Source organism: Muscardinus avellanarius (genome assembly GCF_963383645.1).
Source record: "Muscardinus avellanarius genome assembly, chromosome: 18".
NCBI classification, from domain to species: Eukaryota; Metazoa; Chordata; class Mammalia; order Rodentia; family Gliridae; genus Muscardinus; species Muscardinus avellanarius.
In genome coordinates, this window is record NC_137804.1 from 2,698,248 (window position 1) to 2,721,420 (window position 23,173).

The window sequence follows — 23,173 nt, forward strand, 5'->3', positions numbered from 1 at the left end:
AAGGAGAAGCAGGACAGGGGTGGAAGAGGATGCCAGCTGAGTGTGTGGACTCAGTAAAGTCCCGCAGAGGGTGCCTTTCCTGACACACAGGGGTGCTCTGGAGCGTGACACCTCAGAGCTGGCCCAGGCAAGGCGAGGAGAGCGGGCCTACCAGGCACTGCCCATGGGCTGTCCTGGGAGGAGGGAAATTCCCAGATACTTCTGGTTTGAAGGCACGTGAGCAAACCAGGCTCCCTAGGCCTGAAGAGACTCCTTGAGAACAAGGCAGAGCTGTGGTGCTGGCCTTTCACTGTGAAGGCACACCAGCATCAGGACACACTCAAATAATGAAGGAATCTGGGGGAACAGGCAGAGCTCCCACCTCAGCTGATACACACCGGGACCACATGTCAACAAATCAAGTCAGAACACGAGAAACATACATACCAACTTCTGAGCAAACGCTCATTGCCCTCTGATCAAGAGAGCCTCTGCTGCCAGGCAGAAGTGGGATCCCCTATAGCACCATTGTCCAGGGAATAAGAAAGGGTAACCATTGCCAAAGGAGACCCACATCACCTTGGCCAGAAGCTCCCTTGAGAAAGAACACATGTGGGTGGTGTACCACCGCCAGGCTGGCACCCCTGAACCTTGCCTCCTACCTCCATCCTAAAATATCTATGAAGACGCAGAAAACAACAAAAACTCACAGTACAGAAAAAAACAGGACCCTTAGCAAAAGAAGAATGTCCTTTGCTATCAAGCTGATGAGGCTTGCTGCCTGTCTCCCTGCACCAAGCCATTAAAAGCTTTCAAGGAGATCATTCTTCCCCCAGGAAAATTAGTTTAATACAAAAGTCACATGAAAATGAACAGAAAGGTACTAGCTCGACAACAGAGACAACGAGATGCAGCTGTAAAATGAGCGTGTGACTGAGTGGCTTAAACCATTAAGAAGGCAGCTATAGATATAGAGAAACCTCCAGACATTAGGGGGAATCGGAGAATGCTGCCAACAACATAAAAGTGCATACAGTGAATGTTCTAAATAAAACAAATGGTGTTCCTGGGTAGTAAGGCCATGGACCACTTGTTTATTACATTAATTTTTCTGGATTTTTTTTCTAAATTTTCTACAAGCTTAATAAGAGACAAAAGGAACATCAGGATATAAAGTTATTAATACGATTGTTAACTGAACAATAGCAAAACTGAGTAAAACATGCCAAAGTGTAATCACAATATTTGTTTTTATATAAAACTATATTTTATAAATTTTCAACAAAGATAATATTAAGCAAATATAAATAAGATTTGAAATGAAAAATTAAAGAAATCTCCTGAAGTTGTAATAGTGCTCATAAGTATAAATAAGGAAATAAAAATAAATCATTTGAAAAAGAGATTTAATTTTTGCCCAAAATTTCTCTATCAAGGTATAAAAGGCAAAACTGTTACGTTCCATTATATACAATTTGATCGTGTTAAATTAATATATCCATTCCATTTTTATAAAATAAAACAAAAATGTGTAACTATAAATACATTGAATAAGATTCAATGACCAAGTCACAAATATATTAATTTTTCCTGGCAGGTGAATTTGTGGAAAATTAGTGCCTTCTTTCCCACATTTCATACATTTTCCAAAACAAATTAAAATGGTGATTTATAAAAATGAAACGTATGATGAATACCCCACACCTGCATCACTGAAAAGAGGCACCCTTCTGGTATAGACCACAGAGCAGAAACAGCCGGCCCTGCACAGCCTGGATCTGAGTCCATCCCCAGAGACAAACACTCATGAATCAGAGAGACCACAAGAAATTACGAGACCCCGTCTCCTTATCCTTGGTCTTAGGACCAGGGGAAAGCGCTGAGCAGCACTGGCCACTACAGAAAGTGGACGTGGCTGCCACCTGGTGGTGTCCATGAGAATCAGGAAGGCCAAGTCTAATCTTTACTATTTGCCATTAAAGCTTTTCTCCTCAACATGGACCCTGGCATCCCCGGCCACTGTGAGAATGCAGAGTCTGGGGCCATCCTGAAGCTGGTGATCCAAAATCTGCATCTCACTGGCTTCCAAATAATGTGTGCGCACGCTAACATGGAGCACTCTGGTTTAGAAAACAACTGAAGTCTTCCATAGACCCTTTATTGCTCAAACTTTATTTCTCACCTACATGCCAAAAGGCAGCCCTATCCAAAGACATCAGCACCACCATTATAAAAAAAAAAAAAACTGGGTACTGAGACCCTCAGGAAAGGCCAAAGGAGAAAGGCATCTTTAATGTGAGCCTGTAAGTTAGAATGTTCATTTATTCATCCAGGTTCCAAAATCTCGTGTCCTAATGGTGCACTCAGGACTACAGATGTAAAAAGCAAAGCTCATCAAGTCAGACTCTTTGGACAACAGCTCTTCCCAAAGACTAGGCCTCCATCTGCCCCCCAGTGGGTGAGGATGGGAGGGGTTAAGGCCCGTAAAAACAGAGTAGATCTGTCTTCATTCCCATGGATCTTGGCGCCTCCCTTTGACTCTCCCACTAGCTTTCAACTACTACTCTAAACAGAAAAACCTTCTGGTACTTAACATCTAAAACTACACTGCTCACCGGGCGTGGTGGCGCACGCTTGTCATCCCCGCGCTTGGGAGGCTGAGACAGGAGGATCGTGCATGTTCAAAGCCAGCCTCAGCTGGTTTAAGAGACCCTGTTTCCAAATAAAATATAAAATAGGTCTAGAAGTGTAGCCCGGAGGTAGAAGGCCCCTGGGTTCCATTCCCAGTACCACCAAAAAAAAAAAAAAAACCCTACACTGCTCAATACAGTAGCCACTAACTTACTTATATAAAAGTAATTATATAAAATTAAAAATTAAGTTCTTCAGATGCACAAGCCATTCACATTTTAACAGTTCAATATACACATGTAACTAGTGGCTATTATCAAACAAAGCAGGCATAGAGCATGTCCATCATCTCAAGAAAGTATATTACAGGGAGATGTTCTAGAAAGATCTCCCAGTCCCGTCTTAGGTTTTAAAGTCTGCTCAATAGGCAAAATCTTAGAAACAAAATACACACATAAAACTCCATACAGCCACATTAATATATAAAGGAAAAGTGATATTCAATACATAACCCCATTCTGAGATCATTATACACAGAGATCATATTCAGAGAGTGACTTCTACAAGGGTTCCACCACTAGAAGGATTTTAAGAAATACAGGAAGGCTCCAGCTTACAAGTCCTTCTGACTATTGCCATCCTCTTCTTTCTCATCACTTCTTTTCACCATTAATTCAGTGTTTCTCTATTGCCTTTCAGTATTTGCTTATTAGCATGACAAGAAAAATTTGTGGTCTTTTGGAAAACTTTAAAGTAATAAGCACCCAGCAAGACTGCAGTAAGTGCTGGGGGCTTCAAGTTGGTACGCCCATCACCACCAGAGCCCCCTGCTGAGCCGATGGCAGCCTGGCAAGGACGCCAAGTTCACGCCAGTAAAAGGGGACACGCTGAGATTCTACTGAGTCTCCTTGCTTGGTTCTGAACCCAAGGTGCTGATGTAAGTGGTGGGGAAGAGAAAAGGAGAGCAAGAATCTATCTCTGGACTGGTAGTATAGGTCAGAAGGTCAGAGTGTAAAGCGCCTGCTCGAGGCCCTGGGGCCAACACTCCCAACAAAAAAAGCAGCCCTGTCTCAAGATGAGATGTTTTTAGGATTGGTTGATATTCAAAGATCCTACGCAACTAAAACAATCAAAACTTTAAAAACTAAACAAATGAACGATATGCCAAGGACTATAACACTAAATATACACATTATTCTAAGAATTAACAGAATTAATAAGAGATAAATTTGTGAATAAATCAACCACTTCCTACCATTTCCCAGTGGTCCTTTTTTCATTGTTGTCCTTTTAAACCCTAGAAGTATATTGGCAAAGTAACCTCTTTAGTTACTTCAAATTTCTCAAACTGAGATTATATACACATGCTCTCAGACAGCATTACACAATGCTTTGTTAATTTCATTCCTCACAGAAGAAATCCCCTAACTCCTTAAAATATGAATCATCTAAACTTGAAAAGGACATCCACGGGGGGAAAAAGCAAAGACATCATTGCTCTCTCCTCGTTGTCACAGAAGACATAAACAAATAAAAATCAAACACCAGTGCAGAAATGAAAATCAGCTTCAATCTCCCCCACATGAACTTTTCTTTCTCTGGCAATTGCAGTAATCCTCAGGCACCAAACTGCTTCGGGCCTGGACACACCACCTACGGGTACACTCCCTCGCCCACTCAGGGGAAGGAGGGCTCTGGGGAAACACATTTGAATAACTAAGGACAGGCCCACTGACCACTCAGTGAGGGCTGGCCAGTCCAGTCCTTCATCTACACAGAGATCAGGGAAAAGCAACAGCACAAAAGAGAAGCAAGGAAAAGAATCAACTACCACCAAAGTAACTAAGGACAGGCCCACCGGCTCCTTGGTAAGTGCTGGCCAATGCAATCCTTCATCCACAAACAGAAACAACCCACAGATCAGAAGGCGGTTCGGGGAAAGCAACAGCAGGAGGGAAGCAATAAAGGAATCGACTAACCCCAAAGTAACATAATGCAGGGAGGAAAAGGGAACATGCTTTACATACTTCATACACACATACACGTGTGTATGTGTGTGCACAAACATGTACATGCACATGCATACGTACATACATGTACAATTAATATCAAGTGCAACTCAAGAAGTATCAAATACAAAATAAGAATAAGCTGCTATAATGAGAAATAATCAGAAGAAGGGGTTCTTAGAAATTAAAACTATGACTTTCCAAATATAGAAATGTAGCAATGGACAAATTGAATTATAAAAGGAAAAACCTGTAGCCCAAGCTAAAGATCTGGGAAGAAAAAAGAAGTGGAAAAGTATTAGGGACAAGTAGAGACACTCATATCATTAACTCAAGCAGCTCATTCGTGCCAGGTGCAGTGTGCACGTCTGTAATCCCAGTTCTTGGGAGGCTGAGACAGGAGCATCACAGGTTCAAGGCCAGCCTCAGCAACTTAGGCCCTCTACAGCTTAGTAAGAACCTATTTCAAAATAAAAAATTAAATAGGGTTGGGGTGCCCCTGGGTTCAATCTCCAATACCACATAAATAAAATAAAATAAAATAAAATAGCTTGTTTATTTAATAATAATGGAAACAAGAAAAAGAAATATTGATGGGGAATAAAATAATAGAAGATAATTTCCCTGAGCTAAAAAAACAGACTGAAATGTCAACAAGTATGAAGCAAGATGAATAAGGATCCACATCTTGATGCATCCCAAGAATATTTTAGAACTCAAAGGCAGAGAAATTTCTAAAAGAGGTAAAAATGAAACTAACATCAGACTTCTAAACAGTAAAATGGAGGCTAGAAGGCAATAAAACAATTTTTTCAAAGTTGCTAATAACAAAGTTATATAATGTATTTCATAAATCTAAAGATGCTCTGGAGCCGAGCATGGTGGCATACACCTGTACTCCCAATACTTAGGAGACTGAGACAGGAGGATCGCAGGTTAGAGGACAGCCTCAGCAACACATCCTGTTTCAAAATAAAACATGAAAAGGGCTGGGGGTGTAGCTCAGAGGTAGAATGCCCCTGCATTCAATCCTCAGTACCACAAAATAAAATAAAATAAAAATAAAGATACTTTGAATTGCTAAACACACAGGAAAAGGCTGTCATTAAACTATGACATGTCACTGATTGAAAAATGCATTCTAATTACAAATATGATATAATGTGAGAAAATAAAATACAATGCCTACACTCAATAAATGATCATTCAGTATGAGGAAAAAATAAATACATTTTTCAAAAACTTCATAAATCTGCCATCCATACCTCCTTCATGAAGACGCGCTGAGCAGGTACTATAGCAGATCAAAACAGAAATCTATGCACACGTGAGCCCCAAGGGTCATGCACGAGTGTAAGAATTACAAGAAGCATAAAAATAATTTTCTTTCGAGTGGGATGCTTAATTCAAAAATATCACTTTTTGGCAGTGCTAGAGACTGAACCCAGGGTGTCGCTTCACAAGCACTCTCCCACTGAGACCGAGCTCATCTCAAGCCCCAGCGTCTCACGCTGCGAGAGCAAAGCTGTCAGGGCATTTCCTGACTCATTTCTGTGTGTCCAGCCATGCTACTGGTTGTAAAAAGAGAAAGATTCATATAATCATACTACCACGTAAATGCTACCCACTGGTTTTCAGTTTTCAAAATCAATCTACATCGGATATAACCCAACAAGTAGGAACGAGAGTCCAACACTTCGTATTACACAAGAAAGTCTGTCCAAGGCGGCATTCACAAGTTGATCAAGAAATAAGAAATTTAGCTGTATTTTAAATTGTTGGCAATGATTTTTTCTGAATTTTTGCCATCTCTATTCTGTCTGAAATTATTTCCACTTTTACTAGTGAATATAGAAAAAAAATTACCCATACTGCTCAAAGGTAAGCCAGGAAAAGTTCCCAGGAAGTCATCAATGCACAGATGCTCTTTTGTGTGTGTGTGTGTGTGTGTGTGCTACTAGGGATAGAAACCAAGGGCACTCTACCTCTGAGCTACACACCCAGCCCTATTTTTTATTCTTTATTTTGTAAAGGGGGCTCACTAAGTTGCCAAGGGCCTAAGTAGCTGAGGCTGTCTGCGAACGGCGATTGTGCACCACCAGGCCCGGCTGTAGATGCTCTCTTAATAAGAATTGTCTCATTCTGTTTTTCAAAAAAGGCAAGCAAGTTTTCTGAATGTTGGAGGGGAGGGATCTTACTTCTATCTACATGTACCAAGTAGGGATAAACAAACTGATTTGTATTTAGTATCACAGAACTAGTTTTACCCCCAAAATAAATTAATTTGCCGGAGCTGTACCTGACAGGTCCTTGGAACATGTAGCCAGCTTTTCCAAGTGACTGTTGATTTTCTCAATGGCTTTGAAGTTCTTATTTCTCTTCAGGACATCCACGGGCGACCGAGAGTGTCGATCCAGCAGAGTGGGGTCGGCCCCAAAGCGCAGGAGCATCTGCACGTCCTCTGTTTGTCCTAGGGCAGGCCAAAATGAGAGTGGGGAGCTGTCATGGTTCCTGCCATAAGGAGACGTCCCCATGAGTGCTCTTCCTCCCGGGTGCCCTGGACAAAAGGACCAGGGCCCCTATGTTTAAGGAAGCTGAACTGCCCGCGGTGGGCAGTCCACCCAACTCCCCAAAGCAAGGAGTCCGGCGTGGAGGGGAAGGACAATAGCTTTTGAGAGGTTCAGAAGTGCGCTCCTCTCTACCTTTCTCCCCTCTCCTTGGTAACAAGCAAGGAGAGGGGGAATCTGGTTACCAAGCAACAGTTACAGCTGTAAGGATAAGAGCAAGCTGTGACTTCAGATTTCTTTATTCCCTAGAGAGGAAACAGAATATTGTTCCAGAAAAAAAAAAAAGCAGACTGGAGCCAGAAGAAAGTGGCAATCTCTTTGGCTGCAGGCTTTTGTTGCTGTCGTCGTTACCACCTCCCAGCCGCAAACCTCTGGCTGTCAGCTCCCTTTGCTGCCCTGATGAATCTATTTGCCGAGAGCATCACGGTGTCCCCATGATCACAGATGCAACAGTTTTCAGGATGGAACAGGCATGTCCCTAGGGGTATGTGGCAGCGCGAAGACTTACGTGGGCACAGAGAACAACCAATCGATGCCTGACCTCCAACTTCCGCACTTACTCAACGCTCACTGCCTAACAAGATATATTTATTCCAAATACCATCCTTCTCATGGTGTCCTTTCCCATCTCCCCAGCCACAACTGTTCATCCCTCACTTTATAAAGTAAAAGCTCATACTTCCTACGCATTGGGAATCTTACTGTGATAGGCAGAATTCTAAGCCCCAGGATCCCTGACCCGTGGTGTATGCACACCTCTCCCAGTTACTCAGTCAAATATCAATACAGGTGCTACTGTGAACAGGTGCTGCAAGTTCAATTAAGGTCCCAAACTGGTTGACCTAAAAATGGAGAGACTACCAGGTGGGTTTGCCCTAATCACATGAGTGGTAAAGGTCAGAATTCTAGAGGTCAGAGGTAGAAGAGGTCAAAGATTCAAAGTATAAAATGGATTTAATGCACAAGAAATCTGCTGATTTTTAAGATCTAAGGGACCCCAGGACAAATATGTCCTGGCTGATAGCCATCAGGGAAATGGGGGCCTCAGTCCAACATCTGTGTAGAGCTGAGTTCTGCCAGTTATACCAAGTGACATCCAAGGAGGGCCTAGAACGCCAGAGGACACGGGCGAGGCCAATACCTTGACTTCGGCCTGGCAAGACAAGCCGAAAGGTTAGTCACCTCGTGTCCAACCACTGACCTACAGGACTGCTTGCCAACAAATGGGTGTTGTTTTAAGGCACTATGATATGGAAATCTGTTACATAGCACAGAAAACTACTATAATTACTAAAGGATACTGCCCCAAAGAAGGCAAATATTCCTGCCCTACAGGAATTTCATTTGTTCAGTCTTAGGAACAAATGAAACTGAGAATTGCAAAGTCTCCTTTTTTTGTTTTATACATTTACTTATTTATTTATTTTCAGAAAAAAATCTATCCTGACATGAAATATGAACTCTAAACACCCAAAACAATCTCTAAAAAGAACACAGCAAGAAGATGTACAATTTCTGATTTCAAACCTTATAAAGCAACAATAATCGAGATAGTGTAGTGCTGCTATAAACGCAGATATATAAACCAGTGGAGTAAAATAAAAAGCCTAGAAATAAATTCTTCCATATATGGTCAAGTTATTTTTTATAAGGTTTCCAAGAACATTTGGTGAAGGAAATAATAATATTTTCTCTAAATATTGTTGAAAAATAACAATTCAAAAGGCATAAAATTGGACCCTTACCTAACACCATATACAAATATTAACTCAAAATAGATAAAAGACCTAAATGTAAATCTTAAGACTATAAACTTTTAGAAGAAAACCTGGGCCATAAAACTTCACAACATTTAAATTGGCAGTGATTTCTTAGATATGATTCCAAAGGCACATGCAACAAAAGAATAAACAAACTTCCTAAAAAAATTAAAAAGTGTACACCCAAAGACAATGCAAACAGAATTAAAACTTACTGATAGAATGGGATAAAATATTTCCAAATGCTATACCTGAAGGTATATTAATATTCCAAATAGAAATCCTAAAAATTAGCAACAATAAAAGCAAACAATTTAGAAATAGGTAAAAGACTAAAATAGGTAATGAATCTCCAAAGATTTTTATGTGACCAATAAACACATGAATATTACTCATCATTATCATAATATAACTAATCATTAAAGAAGTACAAATAAAAACTATAGTGAAATACTACTTCACATTTGTTAGGATGGCTACTTAACATGAATTACCTTGCTCCAGCCCTTTACCTTGAGTTTGTTACTATCATTACTTGTAAAGTGTGTTTCTTGTAAGCAGCAGATGGATGGATTTGGGGTTTTAATCCATTTTGCCACTTATGTCTTTTTATTGGGGAATTGAGGCCATTTACATTCAGTGTGATTATCGAGAGATAACTTTTAATTTCTAACATGTTAAGATTTTATTTCTGAGCCGGGCGCGGTGGTGCACACTTGTAATCCCAGCATTCGGGAGGCTGAGACCGGAGAATCATGGTTCGAGGACAGCCTCAGGTACTTAGTGAGGCCCTCTGCAACTTAGTGAGACCCGGTTTCAAAATAAAGAATAAAAAAAATATATGGCAGGAGGTGTAGCTCGGAGGTCGAATGCCCCTGGGTTCCACCCCCAGACCTGAAAAAAAAAAAAAAGATTTTATTTCTGTTTGAAATACTGTTTATTCTTCTTTGATTAGTTGTCTGCTGGATGGAAAATCTTTTTCTCTGTTTCTGGTGTGTATTACCTATTTCTTCTTTGAGTATTTTTTCTAGCGCCGGTTTTGAAGACATAAAATCCTTAGGTTTCTGTTTGTCATGGAAGCTTCTTATTTCCCCATCTAACTTGATAGTTTTGCTGGGTAGGAAATTTTTGGCTGGAAGTTGTTTTCTTTCAGAGTTTGGAATATGTTACTCCAAGCCCTTCTGGCTTTCATGATGGTTTGGGAAGTCTGGAGTGATTCTAATTGGTTTGCCTCGGAATGTCACTTGGCCCTTTGTTTTTGTTGCCTTTAAGATTCTTTCCTTGGCTTCCATATTAGTCATTTTGACAATTATGTGGCATTGGAACCTTTTCTCTGATCCTGTCTAAAGTGAGTTCTGGACACAGGTCCAGGTAACTTATAATCAACCTCTTGCTCTATGTTTGGAAATTTTTCTGCTATTATTTCTTTTGAAGATATTATTGATCCCTTTGGTTTCACCTTCTTTTCCCTCCTCTATTTCGATTATTCTTAGGTTAGCTCTCTTAAAATGGGCCCATATTTCTTCAATGTCAGATTCCTGCTGATTTTTTTTTCTAAATTATAAATTTTGCATTCGTTTTTGGAGTGATTATCTTCTAGGAGGGAGATTCTATTCTCCATGTGGTCTAATCAATTGTTTATAGTTTGAATTGATGCCTTTACTTCAATGATTGCATCCTTTATTTCTTTTAGACTCTCTCTAAATTCTTTTAGAAAGTCCTGTATTATTTCTACAGTTATATTCCTGATTTGATCTTCTGGAGATCTCTGAATTTCTGTGTTATCAGGTTCTGATATTATGGGGTGTGGGCATTCATTGCTCTATTGTTGATCCTCTTTCCCGTGATTTCAGAAGTCTGTGCCTTCTCTGGGTTCTTCCCCTGGTCGCCACGACTTCACTTAGGGTGCTCTGAATCTGGAGTTTGTGGTAATCTCAGCCGCCACTACTCCTTTACTGGGTTGCATCATGAAGTCTCAGACCCAGGGAGTTAATCAAGGCTGCACGAGACCATGGGGATGCCGAGCTGGGCGTTTTACCATGTGGAGCTGCAACTAAGGTGTGGTATCTCTGCCACCACTACTTCTTCACTGGGTTGGTCTGTAAAATTTCAGACCCAGGGATATTATCAAAGCTGTACAAGTCCCTGGGCATGCAGTGCTGGAATTTCTCCTGTAAGGGCCGCAATTTCACTTATGGTTATTGTGCGTGCTGCTCTGGAGCTGTCGCAGGACGCCGCTGATGGCAATATGGCACCGCTGCCATGCCCTTGGCCGTGAAGCTGGCGTATTTCTTTTCTGGTTTTGAGCTCCATTCTGAGTCCCTGGAAGGCATGATGAGCTTGGCCACTGGGAGTTTTAGACGTTCTTTATGCTGGAAGAACTGCTGAATTACATCCAAATGATCCGCAGCTGTTCACTTTAGCTCCTTGTTTACCTTTCCCCTCTGGAGCCTGGTGCTGTGAGGGAAGATGGCGCCGGCGCGGCTCAGCCGCCACATTGCGGTCTGGTTTCTTTTCTGGTCTCTGGTTTTTCTTCTAGACTTCTTTTTCTCTGTCCCTTGTGTTTACATTTTTTATTTCTCTGCTGATAGTGTTTTCTGGCTATGAAAAGCACTGATTTTGTGGCAATAAAGATCGAGTGTTAGCAGGACTCGTAAACTCTGCTTTTCTCAGTCGCCATCTTCCCAGAAGTCATCAAAAGTCTCTTTTTTTAATTATTACTTTTATCTTATATTTTTGGCAGTATTATCAAAATCAGGGGCATTCTACCTCCAAGCTACACCCCCAGTCTTTTTTGTTTTAAAACAAGGTCTCACTCAGGCGTGGTGGCGCACGCTTGTAATCCCAGCATTTGGGAGGCTGAGATAGGAGGATGATGGTTCAAGGGCAGCCTCAGCTTACTTAGTGAGGCCCTTTGCAACTCAGTGAGACCCTGTTTCAAAATAAAGAATAAAAAGTAGGACTGGGGTGTAGCTTGGAGGTAGAATGCCCCTCAATTCCATCCCCAGTACTGCAAAACAAATAAAAATAAAACACAGCCTTACTAAATTGCTGAGGCTACTACCCTCAACCTGCAATCCTCCTGTCTCAGCCTGCTAAGTACCAGGATTACCAGGCATGTGCCACTAATATCCAGCCTAAAAAGCTCCTTTTAAAAGACACTGCCATCTACCTGTCTCCACCTAACTACTTCTAAAACTGTATTTTTATGTTCAAAACTTTTAGAAAGAGCCAGGCGTGGTGGCACACGATTGTAATCCCCATGCTTGGGAGGCAGAGACAGGAAGATCATGCAGGTTCGAAGCCAGCCACGCTGGCTTAAGAGACCCTCTTTCCAAAAAATAAAAAAGCATAAAATAGGTCTGGGAGTGTAGCCCAGAGATAGGAGAGCTTCCAGAAACCCCAGTACCACAAAAAAAAAAAACTTTTAGAAATGTTTATTATATTTACTATAAAACAAATTTAACCCTTAGAGCTTGACAATCACAGAAATGTTCTAGAATTTAAAGATATAGTAGTTTTTGTTACAGAAGAGTATCACTGGATATTCTTCTGTATATATATTTTATAATACATAATATTTTGATATTCAAAATATTCAATTATACAAAATATTAAAACTTCTTTTAGAAAAGTAAACTGGAAATATCCAGAGAGAGAATGGCACAGCTGATTTTTTTAATATTAAAGAGCTTGTCTATATTTTAAGGAGGCTGGAGGATATCAAATTGCTGTAGCATTTATGTTCTATTATACACAACAAGAAGAAGTAAACCAACAGTCCTATTTCAAAACATCATTACATAGAAAATTCTGAAAATTATCCTTTCTTACAATGATTTACATTTACAGACAAAAATTCAAAGTGTTAAGTTAAAAGTACACAGGCTTTCAAACCTATTTAAGGGGCTAAGGAAGCAAAATTTGCACCCCACTGACAGACTAATTTTTTTGCCTGGCTAGTATTCATTCCCTCTTTTCCTGAGAATGACCCAGTTTTCCTTTGGAACAGTACCTCTTCCTCATCTCAGCATACCGAATTTGATGAGGAAAAACATCAAACACAAAGCCAGTCACCACCACATTCTCCACACCACCCCAAACACCCAGGGCCAATACCTCACCAGGACCTGGCCAATCAGATCATTCCATCTTCTATGCCCCCCCCCAGTTCAAGGGGCAAAGACTTCAACACAACCTGGCCAATCGGATCACTCCATTCAGTTAGCTGTATCCCATCATCCCTTTAAGAGCTAACACCTGACCAGGACTTAGCCAACCAGATCACTCCATCCTTCTAGCCCTAGTGATTGGTTCATGGAGGACATGTGATCAAAGTCAGGTCAATTAGTCTGTAGGACTCTTCCTAAAATATTGGGAGGAGGTACCTCTTTGACTGAAGATGACAAATTGGCAGAAAGCAAGCCTGAAAGTTCATTTACCTCAAATGAAAGAGCATGACTAAGAGTGAACTTAACACAGAAAAGTGAGAGCAAAGGGGTAAGACTGACCCTTGCAAACAACACACAAACATCCCTCTGAGCCAAACTCTGGACTTTTCATACACAGGAGCCAGTAAATTTCCTTTCTTGCCTATACCAGTTTGAGTGTCTTGTTATAAACAAGCCAGGTAGCTGGGCGTGGTGGTGCACGACTGTAATCCCAGAATTTGGGAGGCTGAGACAGGAGGATCACAGTTTGTGAACTGTCTCAGCTATTTAATGAGACCCTTTGCAACTCAGTGAGACCTTGTTTCAAAATAAAGAATAAAACATAGGACTGGGGGTGTTGCTTGGAGGCAGAGTGCCCCTGGTTCCATCCCCAGTACAAAAAAAAAAAAAAAAAAAAAAATCCAGGTATAACAAGCCTGTATCTTCAACCCAATGGATATCAAATTGGTCTTCAACACAAAGAAATGACTATTTCTAAGCTCGGGGTCCACTGCTGCCCAGCTCTGCTGATTCCTGGAGACTGACTGTGCTGCGGGCCTTTCTAACCACTCTGCAGCAGAGCAAGTGGAGCAATCCTAATGAGTACCTGGTCAAAAAAACCAAAGAACTGAAGATTCCTACAGGTCCACTGAGCCCACAACTATTTCAAATGACAGATGTGAAATTCAGGCCAGATTAAAGGATCGGAAGAGTTCTTGACTCTCCACATTTCAAAGAATGCTCAAATGGAAATAATCTCACTTACTATTGGGGAAACCTTCCTAGAGTTCAAGTGAGTAATAGCATTCAAAACCCAATTATATAACAACATGCTAGCAATTGTTTGTTTGTTTGTTTGTTTGTTTGAGATACTGATCATTGAACCCAGGCCATGCTATTACTGAGCTACAACCCTAGTCCTTTTTGTATTTTATTTTGAAACAGAGTCTTGCTATTGGCCTGGAATTTATAACCCTCCTGCTTTAGCCTCCCAAGTACTAGGGTTACAAGCATGCACCACCATAGCCAGGCCAATATACTGACATCTTAAACATTATTTTATTTCTTGTACACATGCAGAAGAAAATATAAGATATTAATAACACTCAGAAAACTCAAAGACAGAAGTAGGATAGAGACTCTCAACATTAATATCAATAATATTTTTTATTTTCTAATGTATTCTATTAAAAATCTATTTATAAAATAAGCAATTTCAAACAAGCAGTTTAAACATTATTATGCTAAGTACATCCTTTTTATAGCCTTTGTCAGTATTTCTTTCTGTTTCATAGCTAAATAATATTTCACTGTGTGTGTATACTGAATTTTGTTTATCTAGTCATCTGTTAATGGAGATTTAGGTTGTCTCCACTTTGGGGCTGTTATGAATAATGCTGCTGTAAACAATACTAGAAGTTTCTGTTTGGGCAGACTTTCATATTCCCTTAGGTGTTACCTAGGAGCATATTCCTAGTTCTTGTGGGAGACTTGAGTACAGTAATAGGTGGGGATTTCAACACAGCACTTCCATCAGTGGACATATCATCCAGACAAAATAGTCAACAAAGATACCAGAGTTAGAGTTAGTTTTTTTCCTTTTTGTGACTGACTAATCTCACTTAACATAATGTTCTCCAGTTCCATCCATTTCCCTGCAAGTGTACATTCGCAAACATATCAAAGTCGATCACTAAGCCAAACATAAGAAGCAGGAAGGGGGATGGGGTGGGAAGTGAGGAAGGGCTAAAGGAGTGGTGTGCGCGTGTACGCCTCCATCAGCTCATCAGGATGTACGACAATGCACAATAAAAAAAAGAAAAAAGAAAAAAAGAGATACCAGAGTTGAGTTAAACTAACTACAGACTAAACAGACCTAACAGACATTTACTGGAATTTCAACCAACAGTATACACATTTTTCTTATCAGCACATGGAATAGTCTTAATTTTTTAAGCTATAAAACAAATCTCAACAAATTCAAAAATATAAAATTATAGCATTATCTTCTCTGGCCACAAGGGAATAAAACTAGAAATTAAACAAGAGGTAGAGTACTTGCCTAGCTTGTACGAGGCACTGGGTTTGATCCCAGTATCAGAAACACACACACACACACAACGACATGGAATTAAGCAATATAGCCAATAGGTCAGTGAAAAAAAAAGAAATTATGAAATTTCTTGAAACAAACGAAAAATAGAAACGCAACATACAGCAAAACCAGTATGAAGAGGGGATTTTATAGCAATAACTAACACATTAAAACAAAAGAAGGCCGGGCATGGTGGTGCACAGTTGTAATCCCAGTGTTTGGAAAGCTAAAACAGGAGGATCACAGGTTTGCGCCAGCCTCAGCAACCTTATCAGGCCCTCCACAACTTATGAAACCCTGTTTCAAATTGAAAATAAAATAAAATAGGACTGTGAATGCAGCTCTGAGGTAGAATGGTCCTGGGTCCCAACCCCAGTGTGGACAGGCAGGCAAGCAGGAAGGAAGGAGGGAAGAAATTGCAGAGTACATCTCTTTTTCATCATAGTCCTTACTGGAAGTGCTTTTTCTTGAACATGTTCAGGGCTGGGACGTGTAAGAAGAGCGCGACAACCGGTAGTGTAGACGTAACCATGAATTACTAGGCCAACCTCCGCTTCCCCACAAGGGCACGCTGGAGTCAGCTCATGCCAGTTCACAAGGGCCAACTACTTAACATCCAGAGGAGTTGCAAGCTGGTTAATAAACTTATAATGAATAAATTAGAGTAAAAACAAAATTCGAGGCTGGGGTGTAGCTCGGTGGTAGAGTGCTTGCCTAGTCCCCACAAAACCCTGGATTTAGTCCCCAGCACTGCACAAACTATATAATAAAAATAAAAACAAAGCTTATCACTGCTAGTTATTGTACTGCGCTGTGTTATTACCCATGATGTGGTTTCTTTACATTTATCTTAGGTGTAGCCCTATGTTGAAAATACGATACAATGGTGCGCTGCTGCTTTCTCTTCCTGACTCTGCTCAGTACTGTCATGTTGGTAGCCTGCAACTGGCCACTGCGGGAGTATTTATACCATGGAAAATCAATTCAGGCCTTCTCTTTTGGAAAGCCAGTTGTTAAACATTTCCTGGGATGCTACTGCTTTACAAAGGTACTAAAACATACAAGATATCAAAAGGACAGACAACAAGCCAGGCGTGGTGGCACACACTTGTAATCCCAGTACTTGGGAGGCTGAGACAGTAGGATCGCAGGTTCAAGGCCAGCCTCAGCTACTTAGTGACTGAGATCCTGTTTCAAGAAAAAAAAAAATAGGGTTGGAGGTATAGCTTGGAGGTAGAATGCCCCTGGGTTTAATCCCCAGTATCGCAAAACAACAACAAAAAAAGACAGTGGCCAGGGTACACAGTGGTACATGTCTGTAATCCCACCTACTCAGAGGCTGAGACAGTGGTATTGCAATTCAAACCCAGTCTAGGCAATTTAGTGAGACGCTGTCTCAAAATAAATTTAAAAGGGGCCAGGATATAGCTCAATATAAGAGTGCTTTCCTAGCATGTATGAGGCCCTGGGATGAATTGCCAGCACTGCAAGAACAAATGACGGATAACAGGATGTATTATGAGGATATGGAGAAACTAGAACTACCATACACCATTGGTAAAAATACCAAATGGTGCCACCCCTGTGGAAACAGTCTGGCAATCCCTCAAAAAGTCAATGCCCCCAGATGACTTGGCAATACTACCAGGTCCACCTGAGAACAGTGAGAACATTCATCCACACAGAGGCTGGTGTATGAATGCTGCTGTGAGATGGAGATGATTTAAGTGTTTCTCCCAAGGGTACAAGTGTTGGCAGCTTGTCCCCAGTATGCTGATGTTAAGAGGTAATGGAGCCTTTAAGAGGCGGAGCCTAGTGGAAGACTGTTAGGTCATTGGGGTGTTGCCCTCAGAAAAAGATCCATGTAATTCCATAAGGCCCTGGTTAATTCTCACAGTGGTTTGTTATAAATAAATAAAAAGTGAGCCTGGCAGGGCGTGGTGGCGCATGCTTGTAATCCCTGCGCTTGGGAGGCGGAGACAGGAGGATCACACAGATTCGAAGCCAGCCTCGCTGGCTTAAGAGACCCTGTTTCCAAATAAAAAAAATATAAAATAGGTCTGGGAGTGTAGCCCGGAGGTAGAAGGGTTCCATCCCCAGTACCACCAAAAAAGAAATAAAATAAAATAAAATAAAATAAAAAATAAAAAGTGAGCCTGGCCAAGTGTGGTGGTGCACACCTGTAATTCCTCTAATTCCAGTACTTGAGAGGCTGAGACAGGAGGATCACACGTTTGAAGCCAACCTCAGTGACTTAACAAGACTCTAAAAATACAAGCCGAGCATGGTGGAGCACGCTTGTAATCCCAGCATTCAGGAGGCTGAAACCAGAGGATCATGGTTTGCAAGACAGCCTGAGCTACTTAGTGAGGCCCTCCGCAACTTATTGAGACCCTGTTTCAAAATAAAGAATAAAAAATAAGCAAGGGGTGTAGCTTGAAGGTCGAATGCCCCTGGGTTCCATCCCCAGACCCGCAAAAAGAAATAAAAATAAAATATACAAAGGTCTGTGGTGTAGCTCAGAGGTAGAATGCCCCTGGGTTCAATTCCAGTACCAAGGGGGGTAAAAAAGAAGTGAGCCTGCACCTGCCACCTCTGACTTCGTGTTCCAGCAACTGATCTCCCTCTTGCACACACGCCCACCTGATGCCAGCTACCGCGTGGCACTGCCGGGGGTCTCATCAGAGCAAAGTGCACAGCAGTGCCCCGTGCTGAACCTCCAAACTGAGAGCTAAGTCAACGTCTTCCTTTATACTCTTCCCAGCCTCAGCTATTTTGTTAAAGCCATAGAAAATAGACTAACACACATGTTGACCACAGCATTACTTATCATAGCCAAACACTGGAAACGTCTCTCACACCCAACAACTGATGAGTGAGTGAGCAAAGCGGATCGATTCACACAGTGGACTAGCACTTGGCAATGGGAAGGAACGAAGCACACTAACTCGTGAGGATTGATGAAGATACCATGCTAGAGAAGAAGCCGGCACAAACCCTGAGTGTTATATCATCCCATGGAGAGGGAATGAGCACAGCGGGCAAATCCGTGAAGACAAAGAGATTAGGGACCCCCAGGACTGGAGGAGCAGCGGGAACGGAGAGCAGTGGGTCCGGTGTACGTACTATGATGGGGAGTAGCGGCTAGTGGATCTAGTGTATGTACTATGATGGGGAGTAGGGACTAGTAGTGGGAATGGGGAGTAGCAGATCCAGTGTACGTACTATGATGGTGGCTGGACAACTCTGAGAATAAACTAGAAAGCACTGCACTGTACATGTGAATTGCACGGTTATGCGATGTATCTTGATAAACCTGAAACACTTAGGGGACATCCTTTCTCTGTTTTCTCACCTGAAGGTTCTTGGGCCCTAGTTCAGTGGGAAATAGCACTAGAGAAATGATTCTCAGTGGGCCCCTCTGAGGATGGCTGAAAAGGATTTCCTAGGCCCCACCACCCTGAGGTCCCCAGAGGTCTTTGGGCTAGGTCTGGCCCATGGGCGTTTTTATACTGAGCAGACATCTGAAAAATCACAAGATTTCATAGTTTTTTAAATCCAAACTTCCAACGCCTCTTGCTCACAGAAGGTGACAGCCCAGCCAGGCTCCCATGCTTAGCTCCCGGCTGCTGCGGCAGCAGGACAAACTCCCACGGTCCCTGTCACCTCCCACCCCCCAAGGCTGAGAGCCCATTACCATTCTAGAAAAAAATGTTCTTCTCCATCCAAAATAGAAACAAAGACCAAGGGGTCTGAGAGTTCCAGGAAAAAGCAGTGCCATCAGAGAGCAGAGAGCCGTGGGGAGGGAAGGCTTCCTGCTTTACACACTAGGGGGCACGTGCAGCTGGCAGGCGCCAGAGTCCAGCCTGAGCCAGCCTCTCTTCCATGTGGCCCGCCAGGCCGCAGTACTGAGGGTGCCGTGCCTGCATTAGATTCTAAGCACTTTGAAGGCAAGACCCAGCCTGCCATCTGGCTCACAATTCACCTTGGGCCCCTAACCCAGATTTGCCATAAAATAAAGTACTTGGAGCCCAGCACAATGGTGCACACCTGTAATCCCAGGACTTGGAGACTGAGAATGGAGGATCATAGGTTCAAGGCCAGCCTCAGCAACTTAGCCAGGCCCTCAGCAACTTAATGAGATCAAGTTTTTTAAAAATTTTAAAAGGTCTAGGGGTAGAGTACAGGAGTGGAGTACTCCTGGGTTCATTCCTCAGTTAATTACCTCAGTTAATTAACCAAGTTAATTAATTAAAATAAACCCCTATGTAATGTGAAGCAGGAAGTCAAGGATGCAGCAGAAGCCTACACCCTGAGTCACTGGCCCCCTGGAATCCATTTATTTATTTATTTATTTATTTATTTATTTTGTGGTACTGGAGATAGAACCCAGGGGCTTTTCTACCTCCAGGCTACACTCCCAGACCTATTTTATACTTTATTTATTTATTTATTTATTTATTTATTTATTTATTTATTTTTGGTGGTACTGGGGTTCCTGGAAGCCCTTCTGCCTCTGGGCTACACTCCCAGACCTATTTTTATATTTTTATTTAGAAGCAGGGTCTCCTAAGCCAGCGCTGGCTTCGAACCTGCGGGATCCTCCTGTCTCCGCCTCCCAAGCGTGAGGATTACAAGCGTGCACCCCACGCCCAGCTCTTGGAATCCCTTTAAAGCAGAGAGAACCTGAGCCCATGGTTCCTCCTTCTGACATGCCGCCTTCTCCACACAGCCTCTTCTCCCAATCAAGTGTAACTCCAGGGCAGGTTTGGCCCTGGAGCCTCATGGAGTGGGGGTAACGGGCCTCGTGGGCTCTAATGCTGAAGCATGGGGCCAGGATGCAACCGCAGCAAGGTGCTACTCACGCTTGATGAGGTACCCTGGGGAGTGGGCAGCAACCACGTGCAGGACGGTGCAGCCGTCGTCATCCTTCTGGTTGATGCGCCCTTTCCACTCGGGCTTGTGGTCCATTAGCCACCGGAAAAGATGGTTCTCCCCTGAAGAGAATGCAAAGAAGGTACGCGTGTTACTTTCTACCCTCGTAAAGTCGGCCAGGCAAATCGCTCTGTGCCACACTAAGATGACCAAATGAAAATCCCAGCCATGTTCCCACTCCCTACCACACAGGGGTGTGGGGACACAGTTTGTAAGTCCAAAGGATGGAGTCTACGGTCAGATTCCCCAGAAGCCTGATAAAGGGATCCTCGTGTGTGTGGTTTATTGAGAGTGAGAGAGGTCTCAGAAGAAAGGGGCGAGGGCCCAGGGCAGAGCAGGAGGTGGAGCTGGGTAAGAAGTGACCCCACCCCAGGACAAGCTCTGGGGCCACCATGAGCATGGCCTGCCCTGAGGCTGCCGGCGCTGGCCTGGTGCCCACTCCTGCGTCGGGCAGTCAAGAGCTCCAGGGAGGAGGGCAAGGTTGAGGGAGACCCCGTGGGAAGTACCGCCTGTTAGCAAAGACCGGTGCACTGGCTAAAGGGGCAGCCATGCGTGGTTACTGGCCAGCACTGATGGCCAGCGGGAAGAGGCACTGGTGTGGAGAGGCCTGGGCAGGGCACCCAGCCTCCACTGGCCAGCAAGCCAGCATCGGCTTCGATTCCTACTAGCAGGACACAGACTTTATTTTCCCAGGCCCCTTCTTTGTAGCTCATGAGAGCTAAGAAAGCCACACACGTTTGCCAACTGTGGACGCCAACTGTGGCCACTCCAGAGTTGTCATCTGAGAAGCCAACCAGGGGAGAACTTAAGAGCCGACCTCACCAGCACTGCCTGTGAGTGCAGCACTGACAACAGACCCGGTGGAGGGCCATGCCACCAGAACCAGAGCCCCCTTCTCTGCCCTCCAGAAACTGGAACTGGGGGATGGTAGCCACTGCTCTTCATCGGGCTGTGCTTGGAAGTGCTTTCCCCACGACCTCTGTGTAAGAATAACACCTCAACTGGGTGAGGGGGCGCACGCTTGTCATCCCAGCTTTCAGGAGGCTGAAACAGGAGGATCATGGTCTGAAGCCAGCCTCAGCTACTTAGCGAGGCCCTTTGCAACTCAGTGGGACCCTGTTTCAAAAAAAGAATAAAAAATAGGGCCAGGGGTGTAGCTCGGAGGTAGAATGCCCCTGGGTTCCATCCCCAGACCCAGTACATGAAAGCGATGTCGGAAAGGCAGAGCAGAGGATGGGGCTCTGAGGCCCCAGGCCTCTGGTGCACCACCCATGCCTGTTCCCAGGGACAGCACACGGGCTGAAGACGTCGGCTAGACACGTTCTCTTGGCCCCTCCTGGCTCTAACATGGCATAGGTAAATGTCCTCATACACTTGGCAAAGAAAAACAAGCTTCTGTCTAAAGTGTGTGTTAATGATAGAATAAAAATATTTAAATTTTATATCCTATAACCAGATGGTGAAGCCTTAAAAAGAAAATTTCACAAAAATAGCAGTCCTCTAAAAGAACCATAACCACACTGTATCAGTAGTAGCCTGTGTTTCTTTTTGGAGTCCCCAGCACAGTCCCAGAACACAGCAGAAGGCCTGGGGCTAGAGTAAAAGTGGGAGGGGAGAGAGCCACCAGCCTCCGGGCCCAAGTCCCTCCTAGGATCCCAGGCTTCACCCTGCTGCCAGGATCTGTCTAGGAACAAGCGAGCCTTTCAATCTGCATCTCCTGTAGCTATTAGGCCCCCAAGTCATAAAAAGATGCTGCTTCCCACTGCTTTTATTCATTTAAAAATTTGAATCACTGGGATAGTCTACATCAAGCAGCTAAATTCTGGTGTCACTTGAGCTCCAGAGCTCAGGGGCTGGGAGTGAGAGCGGGAGGGCAGAGCGGAGGCGGAGGGGCTGGAGGAGCCGGGAGTGAGAGCGGGAGGGCAGAGCGGAGGCGGAGGGCTGGAGAACACGCACTCGCTTGGATGCAGAGCCGCATGAGCGCGTGGAGAGGGTACGGTCCTATGGTCTCGATGCTTGCGCCGATGGAGATGAGCCACTGGACTAACTTGGGCACCTGCTCCATTTTCTCATAAAGTCCAATGAAGACAAATTTCTGAAACACACACAAAGGACGAAGCGCGAAGTCACTTCAGCAGTGCCGTTAGAACTCGGATCTGGGATGTCCACAGAGGCCAGCGTTGAAGGCTGAGTCCCTGGCGAGTGGGGCCCAGCTGGAGGGAGCAGGTCCTCAGGATGCCCGTGAAGGGGATACTGGGTCTCTGTCCTCTCCCTCCCTCCCTCCCTCTCTCTGCTTTCCAGCCACCCTGAGCTAAGCCGCTCTGATCCACTCCATGCTCCCACCATGCTGCTCTGCCTCACCAGTCTCTAAAGCCATGGGGCCAGCCAGCCAGCCATGGACTGGTCTGTGAGGCAAAGAAGCCCTTTCCTCCTCTTATGCTGTTTATCGCAGGTAGTTTGTCACAGCAATGGAAAGCTGACTAACACAAACATGAAACTTCAAATTGCTTTACCTATATAGCTTATAATCAGTAAAACCTCGATTCACGGCCTAGATCTCAAGCCTAAGATGAGTATGAGAACAAACGTGTGCTGAGGCCGCTGAAGGGGACTTGTCTGTGTCCCAAACCAAGGTTAGAGTGGCCTGATTTGAAACCATGTTTCAAGAAGTCACTTTACCTCGAAGAGACTTTTTAGTGATAACCCGGGAACCTGGATACCTCGCGGTAGTCGGTCCTTTTTTGATGACAACAGTAGAAATGCCTAA

General features: G+C 43.5%; 1 protein-coding gene across 4 annotated transcripts in view; it reads right to left on the bottom strand.

Moving 5' to 3' along the window:
- The window catches only part of TRANK1 (tetratricopeptide repeat and ankyrin repeat containing 1), a gene marked incomplete at both ends in the record, with an annotated part of 100,280 nt that overhangs the window by 39,868 nt on the left and 37,239 nt on the right, over positions 1-23,173 (bottom strand). For all 4 annotated transcript variants that reach the window (XM_080714912.1, XM_080714910.1, XM_080714909.1 and 1 more), the window contains 4 exons: positions 6,919-7,089; positions 20,337-20,468; positions 22,363-22,501; positions 23,086-23,169. In XM_080714912.1, coding sequence (XP_080571038.1) covers positions 6,919-7,089; positions 20,337-20,468; positions 22,363-22,501; positions 23,086-23,169 — 526 coding nt within the window. The remainder of the gene's footprint in view (positions 1-6,918; positions 7,090-20,336; positions 20,469-22,362; positions 22,502-23,085; positions 23,170-23,173) is intronic.